Genomic DNA, 20,639 nt, shown 5'->3' with positions numbered 1-20,639 from the left:
TGTTGACTCACATTTGTATGTGTTCCAGGAAAGTCAAAACTGTAACATCCAACCACAGACACAGACAATTTTTTTTGTTAACAGCCCCAGGATGTTAGTCGCATACACCTATATTATATTTAAATAAATGAAAAGAAAACACACCAGTAGGCAGGTTAGGTACGTTTATATCTATACTATTGTAATGTTGGAAATTTCTTTGTGAACAACCAAAAAATAAAAAATAAGTCCGGTTGAGAGTGTCTTCTTTCTTTTATATGTTTCAAACAGTTATTTCAACTAAAATAATAATACAATGAAAAAAATAAATATAATGATGGAAGGAGGACACACAACCCTGGTTAGGGTTGTGTGATGGCAGCAAAAGCAACAGAATAAAATTTCCCAAAACGGTTTGAAAACGAAAGATGGCGCTGACGAACATATATATATCCAAGTGGAAATCACCCAATTTTAAAACAAGGGAAAGAATTTATGACAAGCCAAATACACAAAACGATTACCTCCCTTTGACCACACATGAAACTGAAACTAGTGGTAAACTTGACTTTTGAAGTAAATAAAAAGTAATTTATGGCCTGAAAAAGTACAAGGTTACACTATATTTATATTTATAACCTATATTATATGTACAGACGGTAACGTAGAACACGGGACGCGGCACTACACATTTTCGCAGTACACCTGTTACTGAATTTGAGTAGCCTCATGTCATCATTGCTGTAAGAAATTTTTCAATGAAGATAAATGAATAAATAACCCGGCAACACACACACACTGCACACACATACACACACGACACACACACACTGCACACGCAGCCGGGCACACACACACACTGACACACACACACACACACACACTCAGTGACCACACACACACACACACACAAATGCCACATTTTCTCAGTCGTTCAATCTATCTCTTTCTCTTACATACGCGACATCTACGGGGATGTACGGTCATCCACACTTGAAATTAACTTGGTCAGAAAACTGACCGTGCTGTGCCAAGACTGATCTTTCATCTGGGGTTTTAAGGGAAGGGGTGTAATTTTTCGTTAAGGTTTCTAATTACAAAAGAAAAGAGACGGAATTGGAAAGAAACAAATCAGCTCTTCAAAGTCCGCTCTTCAGTCGCCAGTAAACTTACGTATGGTATCATTTGGTTATACAAATTCGACCGAGTTGGGTAAAAAGATGTTTTCATGTAGATTTACCTCCCCCTTGGCGGCAGAAGTCGAAGCAGAAGTTCGTTAGTCTCTTCAATAATTATTGCTATTGTTGTTTGCATCATTGATTTGTGCCCTTGTAATATATTGTGGGGGATATTAGCTCTATGTTACAGCCTTAGATTCTACATTGACTGGATCGGTTTATCTCTGTGTCTGGAAAGTGAGTTTATTTTGACAGAACAGGTTGAGCCACTCTTCTGTCTTCACACTATCACATCACTATCATCACTATCAGTATCACAGAGCTCTCTGCTGAGAGCGAGACCGCGGCGCATGGAGACAGTACGTTCAGTTTCAGTAGACTAGTTTTCAGACTTGCTACATTTCATCCCACACATGTCTATTAAAGAAAGAAAAAAATAAGGCAATCTAGCCAGACAAGAGACTGGAGAGCTGGAATGGATTCGGTTATTTGCAGTTGCACAAGTTGAAAACCGCTTGGAGACTTTGGAAATGGAAGAGAACTGTGAGTGTGACTGTGTCGAGAGTGAGACTGAGAGTTGATTGAATGTTGAATTCTCGTAAGTCACTCTTAAAAGCAGGAATTATTTGCCTGTAGTTTGAATCAAAGGACACTGTGTTTCTAGTGGAGAGATAATCTAGTAAAGGAATTATGACATTGACAAAGAAAAATATCCTGACGGAAAGCTTACATGAAGGGCTCAACCAGCTATACACCACTTCACAGCTGTGTGACTTGACTGTGAATGTGAGTGGTACCGTCTTCCACTGCCACCGCGTGGTACTGGCCGCGGTGTCAGGATTCTTTCAGTGCTCGCTTACAGCCGCGTGGAAAGAGACCGCTACTCGAGTTATAGACATAGACCATGAAGATGTGTCGGCTGAATCCTTTGGATATCTTCTGCAGCTGCTGTATAATGTTGGAGCAGACGTCATCAACGTCACAACTGTCTGGGGCATCTTGACACTGTCTCTGTTTCTGCAGATCAGAGCTCTGGAAGAGAACTGTTTGGGATTTTTGAAGACTGTTCTGGAAGAGTGCACATCTCCCAACCTGATTTTGTATGCCTGGCTTCTTGCCAAACAGTATAACTTCTCTTCGCTGGCCTCTTCAGCTCTCGATACAATCCTGAAAAACCTTGATGCTGTGCTGGAAAGCAGCGACTTTGTTCAGCTGGATAAAGAGAGAGTGGTAGAGATTCTGCTGGCCCAGACAACTTTCACAAGTAAAAGTGATTCCATGAGCAAACTGCTGAAGGCCATTCTTGGCTGGGGTGTGCACGGTGCTGAGCGGCGTGTGAAAGGTGTTGCAGAGCTGCTGACATTTGTGGACTTGCATTATGTGTCTCCAGATTGTCTCGCTGAAGTCATCAGCGACAAAGCCAACCTGCGCTTTTTGGACGTATTGACTGGTAATGGTATAATATTTGCTCATCATGTTAAGTAGTCCCATGTTAACAACTTTACATTATATATATATTAAAACCTCCCACTAACGACCTTGAAATTGTCCCGAAAAATCGGTCGTAAAAAGGAGGGGTCTTTATTGGGAGTTTCAGAGGTAAAACAAATTTCACAGTTTCATAGTTGTGTTCGTTATCCCATTTTTGTTCCCATTTGATGTGCATATGGGTTAGCATGATGTATACGTTCATACACAAGCGCACAGACAGGCAGACATAACACACGCACGTATACACACACACACACACACACGGCCTCATATATATAATGTAAAACTTGGTCATTGGCCTCGGGTGAGAAGGTCAGTGTCTGTAAACTGGGTCAGCAATAGGTGGGAAGAGGACAGCCGTATAGGCGGCTGGACTTCACGCACTACTGACTACAGACTACCACCCCTGACTCTTGATGTGTGACTAATGGGGTGCGTGTTCCACGTGTGCCGGGCAATTACGAACTTTGACACTTACTGGTAAAAAGGTCAAAGTCGTTATTGACCCTGTGTTGGTAGGTCGGAAAAAGGAGGGCGTCGTTCTGGGGAGGTTAGTTACAGTGTGAAAGGCATCCGTGCCGAGAAAATCGGTCGGCAAAAGGAGGGGGTCGTACTTGGGAGAGGTCGTTACAGGAATTCCACTGTACATAATATATGAGCCTGTGCCAAAACGTTACGTGGTCAGCAAGAAGATACCTACCTTTCAAGAATAATTTCTCTTTACGAAAGCAGCAAGTTACTAATAGCACCAAGTAAACCCTTCAGAGAGATAGTACAGATTTTGTTGTTGTTGTTTGTTTGTTTGTTTGTTCATGGGCTGAAACTCCCACGGCTTTTAGTTTTACGTGTATGACCGTTTTTACCCCGCCATTTAGGCAGCCATACGCCGCTTTCGGAGGAAGCATGCTGGGTATTTTCGTGTTTCTATAACCCACCGAACTCTGACATGGATTACAGGATCTTTTTCGTGCGCACTTGGTCTTGTGCTTGCGTGTACACACGGGGGTGTTCGGACACCGAGGAGAGTCTGCACACAAAGTTGACTGAGAAATAAATCTCTCGCCGACCGTGGGGACGAACTCACGCTGACAGCGGCCAACTGGATACAAATCCAGCGCGCTACCAACTGAGCTACATCCCCGCCCTGTACAGATGATTTAGTTTGTTTGTTGGACTCTCAGGGTTGTGTTTTACTATCACTATCACTGTATCACTATCAGTATCAGGTGCTTCCATTTGAATTTCACACTCACTGTTAGTGTTAGTGTTACTGCCGTACTAGTGTCAGTGTTCGTAAGAACAGTTGAAAAATGTTGTCATTGTGTCAGTAATTAGGCACTTTATTATAGTTGGTTTTTTTATACCGCATGGATTTGAATTTACAACTATAATATATTATATTATATAATTATATGATATTGATAATGAATAAATCTTATAGCCCCCAAAATTAATGTTTGTTCCAATGACAATCAAGGCGAGACAAAAATAGGGTTGATAGATAGTTTCCTCTCTCCCAATTAACTGGATGTTGCAGGAGAAGAGTATGTTTGACTCAGTAACTAAAGTCTCCACATTTGAGTTTGTGTCCTTTTACAGTCTCTTTCTTGTTTGGCTTGGTGTAGGTCTAATCTAGTGACATCTATGTTAAACTAAAAGCATCCACCCCCACCAAAAAAGGCAAATATTGTTCAGGGTTGGGAGAGAAAAATAGGGTTATGTAGGAAACCAGAAATTCATTTTTGTTATGCCCAAGTCTCAAATTGAATATGAATTTTGAACACTTTCTTTTTTCATTTCAGACTTTCTGGAGGTGGTCCTCCAGTGCAGCCTGAAGGGAATATCAAAGGAAGAGATCGTGTGGCACGTTCAGACCCGTGCAAGCCAAGGCAAAGTATTCCAGACTTCAGATCTTGAGAAACATCTTGTTCTAGTGGGTGGTGAGATTAGCTTGGAGTCCAATTGGTATCAGCAAACGATTGCACTTCCTGTGCAAGAAGAAGAGCCTCATCCTGATTCCGACCCGTTCCATATGCCGCCTGACGTTATCCATACCTTGGACCCCGCCCCGGTCTCCCTTTGCGGACAGATTGCGACGTGTGTCTGGCAAAACGAGCTGTACATTAGTGGGACGTCAACAGGCAAGACGTTTGCTGTGTACAGGCCCAGCGCTGGCAAATGGGACACTCTGCCCGATCTTCCTGCAAAACGCTTTGATCACGCAATGGTGGCAGTCAACCACAAGGTGTTTGCGATCGGTGGCAGTATTGATGGGACTGACACAGAAGAGTTAATTTCAGAGGTCCTGGTGTACAGCATCAGAGGCAACTCATGGTCTGTCTTTGGGAACCTGCTGTATGGGGTCAAGGGTATGCCGGCGACTGTGTTTGGTGACAGGATTTTTGTTCTCGGTCGCTGCCAGCGTTGTGACTTAGTCGATTACCATACCGTAGACGTAGTGCAGTGTCTGGATTCTAAAACAGGCTCGGTGACTGAGATGGAGGAGGATCTCCCTTTCAATCTGATAGACTGTATTGACGTAGCTAGGGATGAAGACAGTGCATACATTGTATCTGAACGTTTCCATGTGGTCAGAATGAGTGTGAGCGAGGTCAGTAAGAGTGGCCCAAAACGCACAGCTGACGGGACCATTGAAGCAGAAGACCCTGATGAAGTTTCTGCACGGGTAAAATTTGAAACACTTCAAACTGGATTGGGTAATGACGACTGCTATCTAGACAGTTGTTGCAGAGACTGCAGAGTCTTCATGCATCGCAAGGAGGTGTTCATCTGTGGAGGCAGTGATGAACGAGAGAGCTTCTCCAGGCCCTGCTGGTGGACAGATGCTTTCAGTGTTGGCTCCAGGAAAGAAGTCATGAAACGACGAACACTGCTGCAACCACGTTCAGGATTTGGTCTGCAGACACTCTTTTTGCCCCCATCATGTTTGCGAGAAGGTGTTTGCTGTTTTTTGTCCTCATGTTTTTTGGCGTCGCTAGATAAGCTCATACTCATAGAAGTTATAATTGACTCTGTTCAAAATACCAACCGCAGCGCGTTTGCTTCAAATGATCCTTCTTTGTTACATTTTATACCGTTTGAGACAAAAAAGATCATAAAATGAATTCTTAATTCCTTCTACTTATTAGAAAAAGGTTCATTTTGTAAATTCTAGTTCTATGTACATTCAACTTCAAGATTGCCTTACAATGTTAAAAATGGATTTTGTTGTTGAATAAAATGGTTACCCCAATAAGAATCAAGATACCTCTAGACTGCTTGATCATGGTCAATTTCCAAGATCACAATGGGATTCAGTTTGGATCGGTCAGAACAAAATTATCATTTATATTTTCTTTGAATATTCATGGAGCTAGAAAACAAGCAGATCACTTGTTTCTAATAATATTCATATTACTTGGGACGAAGGTGGGTTATGCAAGCATTTGTTCCTCTAACCCAATGCCTCCCGCAGCGCCCGCAAAATGAGCCTTTTATAGTTCCCGTAACGCCCGATAGCGGCCGCTAAACACTAGGTCGCTTACTTTCGGTTTCGCTTTGACCTATCCCATCATTCAATACCGCTAATACGCACTTCCGTTTCCGGAGGAAGTAAGGTGTTTTCCTGTGAAAACTGCATGGCAAAACTGAAAGTGGTTCGATCTCTGTGATTTTTTAAAGTTTGTCAATTTTTTGTGTGGCCAAAATGGAGAATCTTAGCAATGGCGACTTCTGGCGTGCCATCATGGGCGAGAGTGATAGTGATGAAGGTGGTTTTGAGGGGTTTTCTTTGGACGAAATTAACAAGAAGGACGAAAGTGACATTGACCTAGATGTTGTTGTGAACGATGAACAGCTTCTGAGGGAATTTGAATCGAGTGACAGTGATCGTGATAGTGATAACCATGGTGATAGTGGTGACAGTGGTGACAGTGATATAATTTTACCTGTTCTTGCTGCTCCAAATCCTCGTCGAAAAAAAAAACGGCTGTCAAAACAGAATCGTAATGAACTGACAACAAGGTGGAGTGATAGAACTACTCCTGTCCAGCCAAAAAAGTTCGATGTTGGTGTGACACCTGTCGGTCCCCAGTATGATTTCGAAATGAGCATTGTGTAACGTAATACAAACTGGTCCTGAAAAAACACCTAGCACCATTATAATAACTGTTATTTTTATCAAATGATGTTGCTGACTGACTAGCAGTTGTGTATAATTTACAATTTTGCCACTTGGAACATTTTTGTGCCTAAAAAAGCAAGAGAAGGGGACTAGAATATATTCTGAAAACGTGGATTTTTTGCATCAGTCAACTTTATCATTTTTTTTCAAGCTGTGGATTAAGGTAAAACTCTCCTGGTGTTTCATTTTAAAGAAGTTAAATCTTTCAGCAATTTTTAGATCCAAACTACATTAAAATGTGAACAGTAGTTATTTTTATATGATTTTTTAAAGTTGGTAACCGGGTGCCTTGTACGGAGTTACTCCCTTTGCACTGGGAAATAGATAAGCAACAGGCTCTCAGAATGCGGGAGGCAAAGGGCTAATCTTCAAAATTTCTCAAATGACTGAATAAACTCTATCATTCAACTGTCTTAGTCAGGCAGTGTCTGAAGGCTGTCAGATATATACGGGATCATACTGACTTGAAAGTTGAATGACTTTTTGGTGAATCAATACATGTATGTGGCCATAAAAAAAAGTTAAATTAGATCTTTGGCTTTGTAACCATGATCAAACACTGAACACTAACTTTGTGACTTGCTTGTATTCCTTTTATAGAGGAGAAACATCCAGACATGGTGTTCCGGCTGAACTTTAGCCCTGAGAAACTTGCCATTTCGAAAAGAACTACAAGCTGCAACCGGAAGATTGGAAACTTTGAGTGGTAAGTAACTCTGCCCCTTCCTTCCAAGCAAGATTATTGATTTGACTTTCTTCTCGTATGTCAAACTCAAAGATGCAAAGTTTTGCCTATTGTGACTTTTTGCCATTTTTTCATTTGACCCTTCCGTTTTTGTCGGGTCGATTTTGAGGGTACCGGTACCCTTATTTGAGCGGAGGTCACGTTTTCCCTGTAAAAGAAATCTTTAATCCAAAAGGTGATCCTGATAGTTAAGTGAACTGCCTTTACCGGCATATAAAGTTTCAATGAAATGACTATTGAATGGGCGGTTCTGATGAGGTTATGCCCCTTCTTTCTTTCCGAGTTCAGCTGGTAACAGGCGGAACCTCGCGGCAAGATCACACGAGAAAGGAAAAAAACGTGCATTGGTCCCAAATAGCATGTCACTTTGGTGTAAGTCGTGCATTTTATACGGTAAAAAGACAATGGTAACAGGCGGAACCTCGCGGCAAGATCACAAGAGTAATCTCGCATTATCACCCCAGAAGCGCTTATTAAAATTTTAATTTGTGCGCGAAATTTGTTGCAATCATTGTTTGGCAAAGTTTATTTTTGAGATTTTCTTTAGTTGAAGGTAGCAGGAGAATGAATGGATAGGTAGATTGTGTTTGTTTTCACTTACGTATGACAACAATTACTATGATAATAATTATTCTGACAATCTAATAATTAACTCTTACCAGTTCGCTCCCTTGCCCATCGTAAGCAAGCTTACGATGCCCCCCCTGTAGTTTTCTACTGACCAATTATCTACCCGGTAATTATAATTTTTTTTTAATTTTTTTTTTTACATTGGATGGGTCGGACAGTGGATAAACTCATATTTAAGACACACTTTATGACTGAAACAAGCTGGGTTTTTGTTATAAGTTAGTTATAGAAATGCATTATTGGGCACAAAAAAAAAAAAAAAAGTCTGTTAACGGTAACATAGGCCAAAAAAATAGGGTCGGTAGGTCGTGACTTTTTTATTTTTTTATTTATTTCCCCAAAACATATTTTTAAGTTATTTTGCCAAAAAACAAAGCCCCCCCCCCTTTTTTTTTTTTTTCAAATTTATTTTTTTTTTCAATTTTTTTTTCAAATTTTTTTCAAATTTTTTTATTTTTTTTTATTTTATTTTATTTTTTTATTTTTTTTTTAACCAAATGCCAAACAAAAGTCTAGGGTCGCGCGAAAAAATAGGGTCAGTCAGGATACCGTAAACAGAATATTTTTTTGGGGGGGGCCTTAGGCATGAAACGTCCAACTTTGAAATTTGGGTGGGGGTATTCAGGTGACAATAACTTTTTTGTTTATCAGCAAAACTCTATAAAACTTTGCTATGTTATGTAAAATGAATGCCCAAACAGACTAGTTAGCAGCATATCTAAAATAAACTGAACACAAAAAAAATTTCTTCTTTGTGTTTGTCACGTGTTCCAAAAAATGGGCGTACAAATTTCAACAAAAATCATGTTGTCACCCCCATAAAATTTTTACCTTTAAAGATAGCACAATTCTCTTTGCAAATATGAAAAGCTTATTCATCTTCCTTTCATTTGATATATAACTTTCTATATTTCATTTAGAATATGACCCCAGATAGCCACTCGGCAAGTAGGCACCAACAGCACTGTAAAATATGCCCTAAAACCCCCGAACTGGTAAGAGTTAAGGAGAGGCAGAGTGACAACTTTCACATTCTTGTTCTGTCTTGAGATGAACACAACCCATACATGTATAGGTGCCATCAGCTGAGATAATATAACCTATACCAGGGATGGCCAAATCGTCCGCCCGGTCACCAGGGGCGAGTAAATAATCTGCCGGCTAGTAGAAACTGCCTAGCAGCTCGCCCGGCTAGCCAGTGAAAATTCTGGTCAAATGTAAAACTTTTGGTTGTACTATCGATAAACACTGCAGGAGCAGGAACTACTGTCGTCTGCAAAACCACTGCCATGTTCTAGTAAAACAAAAACGAAGCTCCTGTGCGTGTCACCCTGTTTTAATTGTGTAAAGAAATCTAACATTTGTAATTTGTGGTGTGGTATGTACCGGGCCAGGGACATTTCTGGCGGGCTATTGACTTTCTTGAAGTTACTCGTCTGGCTGGCGAGTGAACATTGTGAGATTTGGTCATCCCTGTACTGTATACTTAAACAGTGGAACCCCCTTTTAAGACCTTACTTTTTCAGACTTTCTGTACATAACCTCTGTAAAGTTACCTCCATTTTAAGACTCCCTCCTGTTTAAGACCTGATTTTCTCAGATTGTTGGAGGTCTTAGAATGGAGGTTCCTCTGTATGTGTATTGCCTGTCTTCATTAAAGTGCTGTGTCTGTGCAGGTTTATCAATTTGGTTCAAAGACAGCCCCAAGGCCCAGGAGACGTCTGCCTGGCTGCCTACCTCTTTCTGCAGCAAGGGCAGGACAGGTTTGTTTACCTGAATGACGGGTGCAGTGGTGTAGTGGATAAGACATGGGCTTCCTAATCGGAAGGTCACGAGTTCAAATCCTGGCCGCGGCCGCCTGGGGGGTTACGGGTGGAGGTTTTTCTGATATCACAGTTCAACTTATGTGCAGACCTGCTAGTGTCTTGTCCCCCTTTGTGTGTACACGCAAGCACAAGGCCAAATGTGCACGGAAAAGATCCTGTAATCCATGTCAGAGTTAGGTGGGTAAGGCCCAAAAAAAAAAAAGGTCTGTTTACGGTAACATAGGGTGAAAAAATAGGGTCGGTAGGTCGGCTTTTTTGTCATTTTTTTTTTCAATTTTTTTTTCTTCTTTTTTTTCTCCCCTCTCTATGATGTTTCACAGTTCATTTCTTCTCATCAATCCCTGTTTTTGCCCAACATAACTAAGATTATTGTTCAGGAATTTATAGCTGTAACTGTTTTAGTTTGTTTTAAAGTGTTCAATAAATATTATTTATACAAGATCGCCGACAGTCAAACTCCAGTCCAACTCGAACTCCTCGTCGTTTCCTGTAGAAGCTTTGGCGTGAGCCGCATAATGTTTCGGGTCAAAGTCCGCATGAATGTCATGAAAAACGTTAATGATACTAAAACTCGCTGGATAGGTACTGATAATTTTCACCCCATCCTTTTCATGACAACATTTATCAAGCTTTACAGCTAGCGGGTGGCGAACACCACTGCGTGCATCCATTTTGAAAGGAAGTAACACGAGTGACGACCCTTTACTCCTAACAGTACTTTGAGCTTACCTCCCTTCTGTCGTCTGCTGTTTGAGCGCAAACAGCTCTATTTTGGATGCGGTTTTTTTTTTCAGACGATCCAAAAAAAAAATTAGGGTCGGACCTAAAAACTAGGGTCGGTCGGGCAGACCTGTTTACCCTTACGATTTTGGCGTAATTTATTACGATTTTCTGCAAACAATACGCCATTCCGCTATCCGTGTCAAGACTACGATTTTCATAAATTAAAAAAATGTTAAAAAATTTTTTTTTTATTTTTTTTTTATTTTATCAATTTACATGTTTGGCATTGTTTTTTTCAATGGCAAAATGGGGTGAAAAAGCACAGGACTGACCAGAGATCATGTCTGTCTGATGAGACGCTGGAGAGCCTTATTCTAGTGGTGAAGTCTCGCCCTCACTCATTCGGCAAGCGCAAGTACAGTAGAGAAGCGCTTGACACACTGAAAAAGGCCTACTTCGAGCAAAAGAAAAAGAATCAGTGATGCATGTGCTTTTGATGTGATCTTCTTTGAAATTATGATGACTACAAAAACTGACTGATGTGTTTTGTTCGTGAATGATGGATATATGTGCATGATTGCGTTTCGCAGACACAGTTGTCATGTGCGTTGTAATTGGCGACGAATGCTGGATGATTACTATTTTTGTGCCAGGATTACTATTTTTGGGGCTGAGCATTACTCCAAAACACTTATGGGGGTAAACAGGTCTGGTCGGGTTACCGTAAACAGACATTTTTTTTTTTTTTTGCCTAATGGAAACACGATAATACCCAGCATGCTTCCCCTGAAATCGGTGTATGCTCCCAGAGTGGCGGGATAAAAGCGTTCGTACATGTCAAAACCCGTTCATGCAAAAATAGGAGTGAACGTGGGAGTGTTAACCCATGAACGAAGAAAAAGGTTGACTGGAAGAAAGGTTTGACAAATGACAGGAAATCTTCTTCTTGTTGCCGCTACATTTTTTCTGCGTGTATTCATGGCGATGGTGTGCGTGGTACTGTGATCCGTTAAAGTGCGCTGTCTCGCTCAGTACCGCCTACTTCAGCACTAGAGGTTTCTGTCGGGGTTACCCCACGCTTAGCTCCTGTTCAGGGACCTTACCTGGGAGCACAGGTAGCAGTAGTTTTAATGCGCCTCTTACCCGCGTGATGAACCCGTATGAGCACATAGGGTATTTACTAGTCAACAGTGCCACCTGTTAACCACCCCGCTCTGATAGGAACACCGCCAGTTGGTCCAGGACAACTTATTCGTCCGGGCAAGCCTGACTTATATCGCTGCAATCCCTTATATCTAAGGGACGCCCCCTATCCGCCACCTGGGGACCCGCCGGGTTGGGGATGGTCGCCCCGCCACCTAATTGGAGATAGCCTGACCCCGGTGACAGGAAATGATACAGTTACCTCCCTTAGTGAGAGAAAAGTATTACTTCAACAATGAATTTCTGACCGTTTAAAATTTACATGGAACTAGTTTAAAAAGAGTTTGTTCCTTATAGGAGGGGTTTCACTGTACAGTGGAACCCCCCTTTTCAGACCTCAACAAATCTGAGAAAATCAGGTCTTCAGAGTAAAATGCGGGTAACTTTACAGAGGTTATAAACAGAAAGTCTGAGAAAACAAGGTTTTGAAAAGGAGGGAGTCTTAAATCGGGGGGTCTTTCTTCTCTTCTTCTTTGTTCATGGGCTTAGACTCCCACATTCACTCATGTTTTTAGCACGAGTGGATTTTTATGTGTATGACCGTTTTTAAAGCCGATTTCGGGGGAGACATGCTGGGTATTTTCGTGTTTCTATTACCCACCGAACTCTGACATGGATTACAGGATCTTTTCCGTGCGCACTTGGTCCTGTGCTTGCATGTACACACGAAGGGGGATAAGTCACTAGCAGGTCTGCACATACGATGACCTGGGAGATCGGAAAAATCTCCACTCTTAACCCACCAGGCGGCAGCGACAGAGATTCGAACTTACGAGGGGGGTCATAAAAAGGGCGTTCCACTGTAGGAGGGTTTTCACTGTACTTGTGCATTCTTTCTGCAGAAACCAGGAGGTCAGTGCTTTGTTTGGAGTGCGGCTGATTCCTAACCACGTCTTCGATGATGCGATGCATACCGTCAGCTGGCTGCGTGAGTTCTTTGTGTCACGCTCGTCAGCTAGCTTTTTGTTAATTTCGATTATATATATATTTATATGCAGAAGAATACATAAAAAACAACCAAGAAGGGTATGTAGTTGGAACGTTCAGTTATTGACAAAACAAAATATTATACATTCACGGTCTTTTAAGTGCACAAACACTTATAAGACAAAACTTATCTGACAAAATGTTCGGCCGCTTGCAGGAAAGACACCATTGTACAAGCAAATGAGGCAATTGGTCTTCTCTGCAAGCGGCTGAACATTTTGTCAGATAAGTTTTGTCTAATTAGTATTTGTCTGTGCAGGTAAAAGACCGCTAGATCGATATAATTTATATCTGTGAACGTATTGTTTTGTTTTTTAGATAATTAAAAGTTCCAACAACAGTTCCTTTTTGGCTCACGTAAGTGTAGCCTATGCGATCGTAACTTTGTCTGTCTGTGCGTTTGTGCGTTTGTGCGTGTGTGTGTGCGTGTGTGTGTGTGTTTGTGCGTGTGTATGTCTGTGGTAGAAACTTTAACATTTCGTCATTTGAAGACGTCACATGGCGTAAGAGGGTTAGACGTCACGCGAAGGAATTACTGTCTCGGTTTTGAGCGGGCCGAGACTAGTTGGAAGGCAAGAGTTATCTTTTTTTCATGTCTTGGCGTCTCAAATCGTATTAGTCAGAAAGCGCTTGCACGAAGTCTCGACCAGCGCGTGGTGTGCTTCTTTCTGAGTACTTAACGTCACAAATTGTACTTTACGTACTTGATGATGACGTAAGTTAATTGTATGTGTTCTATTTCGTTGACTGAGCACGGCCGGGACCAGTTGGCGTGAGCGCTGGGATTTCGAGTTTCATTCGACATGTCAATGCATCGCAGTATGAAATAATACAGGTAGGAGGTTAGTTCTTGTACTTTGGGTCAACCAAAGTCGATAAATGCATTCTTCACTATGGTATTGAGTCTGATTTCGTCGTCCATCTTGAATCGAAAAGCACTCTTCTTACAAAAAAAAACTCAACTTCGTTGCGAGCTACGACGAAGCTTCGCATGTCAAAACTTGAGAAGCGATGTTGGGGTCAAAGTACCACGCCGTAGCTGTGGGTTTTTGGTATTAAGACTTTGCGAAGCTTCGTGTAGTGAGTTTGTGTTACTGTTTGTCTATTTCTTACGTGAGCCTTGAAGGCTTCGCCTCTTGTTTGTTATTTTATTCTGAATTTTGGAACATGGCAGTCTCTTTGTTTTTGGGTTATATGCAGAAAGTAAAAACCTCTGGAACAATCTGAAGTTTCTGGCACCATGTCTATAATTTATTAAATGTATCTTTTTTTCTTTCTTTTTTGACTCACATGCGAAGCAAAAGTGAGTCTATGTACTCACCCGAGTCGTCCGTCCGTCCGTCCGTCCGGACGTCCGTCCGGACGTCCGGAAAACTTTAACGTTGGATATTTCTTGGACACTATTCAGTCTATCAGTACCAAATTTGGCAAGATGGTGTATGATGACAAGGCCCCAAAAAACATACATAGCATCTTGACCTTGCTTCAAGGTCAAGGTCGCAGGGGCCATAAATGTTGCCTAAAAAACAGCTATTTTTCACATTTTTGACTCACATGCGAAGCAAAAGTGAGTCTATGTACTCACCCGAGTCGTCCGTCCGTCCGTCCGTCCGGACGTCCGGAAAACTTTAACGTTGGATATTTCTTGGACACTATTCAGTCTATCAGTACCAAATTTGGCAAGATGGTGTATGATGACAAGGCCCCAAAAAACATACATAGCATCTTGACCTTGCTTCAAGGTCAAGGTCGCAGGGGCCATAAATGTTGCCTAAAAAACAGCTATTTTTCCCATTTTTCCCATTTTCTCTGAAGTTTTTGAGATTGAATACCTCACCTACATATGATATATAGGGCAAAGTAAGCCCCATCTTTTGATACCAGTTTGGTTTACCTTGCTTCAAGGTCAAGGTCACAGGAGCTCTTCAAAGTTGGATTGTATACATATTTTGAAGTGACCTTGACCCTGAACTATGGAAGATAACTGTTTCAAACTTAAAAATTATGTGGGGCACATGTTATGCTTTCATCATGAGACACATTTGGTCACATATGATCAAGGTCAAGGTCACTTTGACCCTTATGAAATGTGACCAAAATAAGGTAGTGAACCACTAAAAGTGACCATATCTCATGGTAGAAAGAGCCAATAAGCACCATTGTACTTCCTATGTCTTGAATTAACAGCTTTGTGTTGCATGACCTTGGATGACCTTGACCCAAGGTCAAGGTCACATGTATATTGGTAGGAAAAATGTGTAAAGCAGTTCTTAGTGTATGATGTCATTGCTAGGTTTAGTTACCCTAAAGGTCGAGGTCAAGCATGTGAGTCGTATGGGCTTTGCCCTTCTTGTTCACATTTTCTCTGAAGTTTTTGAGATTCAATACCTCACCTATATATGATATATAGGGCAAAGTAAGCCCCATCTTTTGATACCAGTTTGGTTTACCTTGCTTCAAGGTCAAGGTCACAGGAGCTCTTCAAAGTTGGATTGTATACATATTTTGAAGTGACCTTGACTCTGAACTATGGAAGATAACTGTTTCAAACTTAAAAATTATGTGGGGCACATGTTATGCTTTCATCATGAGACACATTTGGTCACATATGATCAAGGTCAAGGTCACTTTGACCCTTATGAAATGTGACCAAAATAAGGTAGTGAACCACTAAAAGTGACCATATCTCATGGTAGAAAGAGCCAATAAGCTCCATTGTACTTCCTATGTCTTGAATTAACAGCTTTGTGTTGCATGACCTTGGATGACCTTGACCTTGGGTCAAGGTCACATGTATTTTGGTAGGAAAAATGTGTAAAGCATGTGAGTCGTATGGGCTTTGCCCTTCTTGTTCTTGTTGTGTGTGTGACAAAGGTGGCGTTATGCCCATTCTGTTATCTGAAAAACCTACAGATGACTTCTGCTGTTTGTGTTGTGTTTTGCTTTGGCAGAGAAATCAAATATAGCCAACTGTAATTCAGCTGTAGCTAATACCCCTGTCACACTAGGGCTGCGTCCTCATGGAGTTGGCAGGGCGTTGTAAATTTCTCAGCGCCGAGGGATCGCATGAAAATTCTGCGATTGACTGCGCTCTCACGGCGTGCTAGGAGTTGTCACTGCGCGTCCACGGCGTGTCGATTAAGCGGAAGTGCATGTATACGACAGGGGAGTGTACTCTGCGCTATGGGGTTGGCTCACAACGCATTGGCAACTTCCTGCAAAAGCCCTGCCAACGCTGACGGACGCGGTAGAAGCGCAGTGACATCCCCAAGGACTCGGTGAGGTCTCCGTGCAAATGCTGATGGACGCGGTAAAAGCGCAATGATATCTCCGTGAGGTCTCCGTGCCGATTACCACTGCGTTCGTACTGCACGCCAATGGAGCTCTTGTGGCGCTGTACGAGACCTTACTGCGCTCCTACCACGCGCATATCAAAACGCCGAGCGACAGCGCGTACTTTGTGCATGCTCAAAGTGCGCGCCGTTGCATGGCATTCTTGGCGACCCCACCACGTCAAATGAAGATGCCACCGCGTTGCTCCGGTGCTGTAGGAGACCCTACTGCGCGCACCTCGGCGTTCTTCATTTTTCTTAACCTGAGTAGCACAGCAGGCAGGGGGTTGACAGTGGCAGCCTTATGATGATACAGTGGAACCCCCCTTTTAAGACCCCCCAATTTAAGACTTTTGCCCTTTTGAAGACTGTTTTCTTAGACTTTCTATTCATAACCTCTGTAAGTTTACCCCCATTTTAAGACTCCCTCCTTTTTAAGACCTGATTTTTTTCAGATTTGTGGAGGTCTTAAAAGGCGGGTTCCAGTGTAGCACAGCAGGCAGGGGCTTAACAGTGGCAGCCTTAAGATGGTAGCTGACTAACAATAACAATAGAAGATTTAGCTGTGGTTAACGTTTTGCTGGTGACTTATTAACTCTACTACAGTTGAAATTGTCCATAATGACCACCCAAGGGGCCGACCAAAAGTGGTAGTTATAAACTTATAGGCAAGGCAAGGCAAAGGTTTTATTGTGGTCACTGTTGATAGGTGAATTACACAGAATTTTTTAAACAAACTCGTCGGAGGATCCTTAGGGGGGGTCAGTGTGGACAGGTGGTTATTATCGAGAGGTGGTCGTCAAGGCAGGTTCTACAGTAGTGCTGACCGTAGAAAACTCTCCCATTTGAATCCGTCTACAGTCTTCCAGTTTTCAGTGTCGTCCAATCTGTCCCAGCTGTGTATTTCCCTGATGAAGAATGATTAAGAGATTAGTAATAGTATCAGTCGAAGGTGTTGACACTATTATAGCAGGTTCTGCCGGTAGGAATCAACCTCAGATTCTATAAGGCTCTTCTTTCTTCTATCTTTAGGTGTCAAGTTCTCAGAAGATAGAAAAGGTCTGGGAAAGGGATCGCCTTGCATCGTAACCTGGGAGGTGAGATATTCTCAACTTTACATTTTTACAGTCGCTTTTCAAATAAGGTAGTGTCCGCCACATTCATGGCTCCTGATTTTCTGCTAATGCATGGATTTCCAAGAAATATAAAATGAATTAGAAATTCCTATGCATTTTTTCCAGTTGGCATCAGATTGCACCTTTCTTGAATATAAATTCTACTTTAAAAAAAAAAAAAAAAGGCTGCATGCCTGCTTGTGTTTAAATTAGATTACAAATTATTACACTCAAATGGACAAAAGTACATACTGACTTGCACTGCAATTCTTGAAAAGCAAGAGGTTTAGTACACTACCTGTTTCTTTTGGAAAGAAACGCTCAATTTGTACAGTAACATGAAAACACGAGGGAAGGTGTATAAGGGGAAGTTTCTTGGCTCAGAGTGCACCAGATTGCTCCATTTCACATGTTATTATCAACATTTTCCGGGGGAGCATGCCCCCGGACCTCCCTAAGAGGTTCGAACGCTTTGCGCCCTCAACTAAACGCTTCGCGTCGTCGAATTGTCCCTAAAAGGAATTTGGAAAAAAAACAACCCTGAAAAGTGATGTGATAGTCATTCTTCAACTCTTTTGCAGCAACTGATGGAGGAGGGACGATTCAAGAACAAGAACGGGCTGTGTCTGATTGAATTCAGGATCCTCGATGTGAAATCAAGTGCGCAGAACTCACTGTAGACCGGTTCAGATTGAACAGTATACAAACATATGTCTGGGATGCTTTGATGTTGTCAGATTTGTCTTGGGCTTGAAATACTCGTCCACCTCTCAAAATGCTCAAAATGTGTTACCCTTGTCTCTCTTTCATTCAAAATAGTGCCATGAGCAAAAGATTTTTATTTTATTTGTTCTCTATATTTTTCTTTCTTTCTTTCTTTTTACATTTAGTCAAGTTTTGACTAAATGTTTTAACGTAGAGGGGGGAATCGAGACGAGGGTCGTGGTGTATGTGCGTGTGTGTGTGTGTCTGTGTGTGTGTGTGTGTGTGTGTGTGTGTGTGTGTGTGTGTGTGTGTGTAGAGCGATTCAGACTAAACTACTGGACCGATCTTTATGAAATTTGACATGAGAGTTCCTGGGTATGAAATCCCCGAACGTTTTTTTCATTTTTTTGATAAATGTCTTTGATGACGTCATATCCGGCTTTTCGTGAAAGTTGAGGCGGCACTGTCACGCCCTCATTTTTCAACCAAATTGGTTGAAATTTTGGTCAAGTAATCTTCGACGAAGCCTGGACTTCGGTATTGCATTTCAGCTTGGTGGCTTAAAAATTAATTAATGACTTTGGTCATTAAAAATCTGAAAATTGTAAAAAAAAATAAAAATTTATAAAACGATCCAAATTTACGTTCATCTTATTCTCCATCATTTTCTGATTCCAAAAACATATAAATATGTTATATTTGGATTAAAAACAAGCTCTGAAAATTAGATATATAAAAATTATTATCAAAATTAAATTGTCGAAATCAATTTAAAAACACTTTCATCTTATCCCTTGTCGGTTCCTGATTCCAAAAACATATAGATATAATATGTTTGGATTAAAAACACGCTCAGAAAGTTAAAACAAAGAGAGGTACAGAAAAGCGTGCTATCCTTCTTAGCGCAACTACTACCCCGCTCTTCTTGTCAATTTCACTGCCTTTGCCATGAGCGGTGGACTGACGATGCTACGAGTATACGGTCTTGCTGAAAAATGGCATTGCGTTCAGTTTCATTCTGTGAGTTCGACAGCTACTTGACTAAATGTTGTATTTTCGCCTTACGCGACTTGTTTGTTGTTGGGGGGGGGGGGGGGGAGATGCAGGCCTTCCAACCCTGCAAGGATGACAGCTTTGCTTTGCCACTTTGGTAGTCCACACACCAAGATTTCCTCTTGTTTTAGTTTGTACCATTCTAAACCGTGGGTAATGGGTATTGACAACGTCTGTTGTGTGGGTGCCTGCCTCTGAGTGTGTGTGTCTAGTCTGTCGGATGTCCCCTGAAAGGCATGGAGCTTAGGATATTAGCTTGATGCAATCTCATTTTAGTTCCATTAATGTAACATGGTACTGTTCAGTGTTTTTGTAGCAGTAATCGACACTGATTCAGTCATTAATGTCAAAGTTCTTCATGGTTTGTATACTGCTGGACAAAAATGGACGCTGTCAGTTTGACACAATGATTTAAACAATGTCAAACTCCTCACTGACAGAAGGGGTGACAGTGACATGAAAGTGTGCGAATATACATGTACATAAGTATCCGTTATCATTCTGGTACTGTAAGATACTAAGATGTTCGAAGACATTTGGTCTTACAGTGTACCTTGATGTTGTTGGGCACTTCTTCATCAAAATCATTGTAGTTTTGTATTGTTGGACAGCCCTTTAACGACCGGCACAGTTGGCCTAGTGGTAAGGCGTCCGCCCCGTGATCGGGAGGTCGTGGGTTCAAACCCCGGCCGGGTCATACCTAAGACTTTAAAATTGGCAATCTAGTGGCTGCTCCGCCTGGCGTCTGGCATTATGGGGTTAGTGCTAGGACTGGTTGGTCCGGTGTCAGAATAATGTGACTGGGTGAGACATGAAGCCTGTGCTGCGACTTCTGTCTTGTGTGTGGCGCACGTTATATGTCAAAGCAGCACCGCCCTGATATGGCCCTTCGTGGTCGGCTGGGCGTTAAGCAAACAAACAAAACAGCCCTTTAACATTAGTGTTTTGTTTATGACAAATAGGGCTCATCAGACCTGCCTTGTATTCATTGACAGACAGGGCTCACACACACGCACACTTATCTTCTATTTACCCCCAAAACACACACACATAAATATACACACACACACACACACACACACACACACACACACACACACACACACACACACATAAATATACATACACACACACACACACACACACACACAAATATACATACACACACGCACACACACACACACACACTTATCTTCTATTTACCCCAAAAACACACACACACATAAATATACATACATACACACACACACACACACACACACACACACACACACACACACACACACTTATCTTCTATTTACCCCAAAAACACACACACACACACACACACACACACACACACACACATCACTTAATTGTATGTACCTTCATTTAAAGACACGAGTTTCTCTGTGAGTTTTGGAGATAATAAAACGAGGGTTCCACTGTCGTGGCTTTGCATTGTCAGGCTCGGCTTTGCAAGTAGTTTGTTTTTGAGGATTATTTTCAT

The 20,639-nt window shown here is 41.8% G+C and overlaps 1 protein-coding gene across 1 annotated transcript; it reads left to right on the top strand.

Moving 5' to 3' along the window:
- Positions 1–1,236: 1,236 nt before the first annotated feature.
- LOC138976162 (kelch-like protein 24a) lies at positions 1,237–19,189 on the top strand. The gene is made up of 7 exons (XM_070349001.1): positions 1,237–2,607; positions 4,451–5,605; positions 7,432–7,537; positions 9,883–9,969; positions 12,801–12,886; positions 17,310–17,374; positions 17,974–19,189. The coding sequence occupies exons 1-7, from the start codon at positions 1,848–1,850 to the stop codon at positions 18,070–18,072; spliced, it is 2,358 nt and encodes a 785-aa protein (XP_070205102.1). The 5' UTR covers positions 1,237–1,847; the 3' UTR covers positions 18,073–19,189.
- The last annotated feature ends 1,450 nt before the right edge of the window (positions 19,190–20,639 follow it).

This window comes from Littorina saxatilis, linkage group LG9 (genome assembly GCF_037325665.1).
Source record: "Littorina saxatilis isolate snail1 linkage group LG9, US_GU_Lsax_2.0, whole genome shotgun sequence".
Lineage (NCBI taxonomy): Eukaryota > Metazoa > Mollusca > Gastropoda > Littorinimorpha > Littorinidae > Littorina > Littorina saxatilis.
The sequence above is the reverse complement of the archived record's forward strand: the minus strand, read 5'-3'. Positions and strand labels throughout refer to the sequence as shown.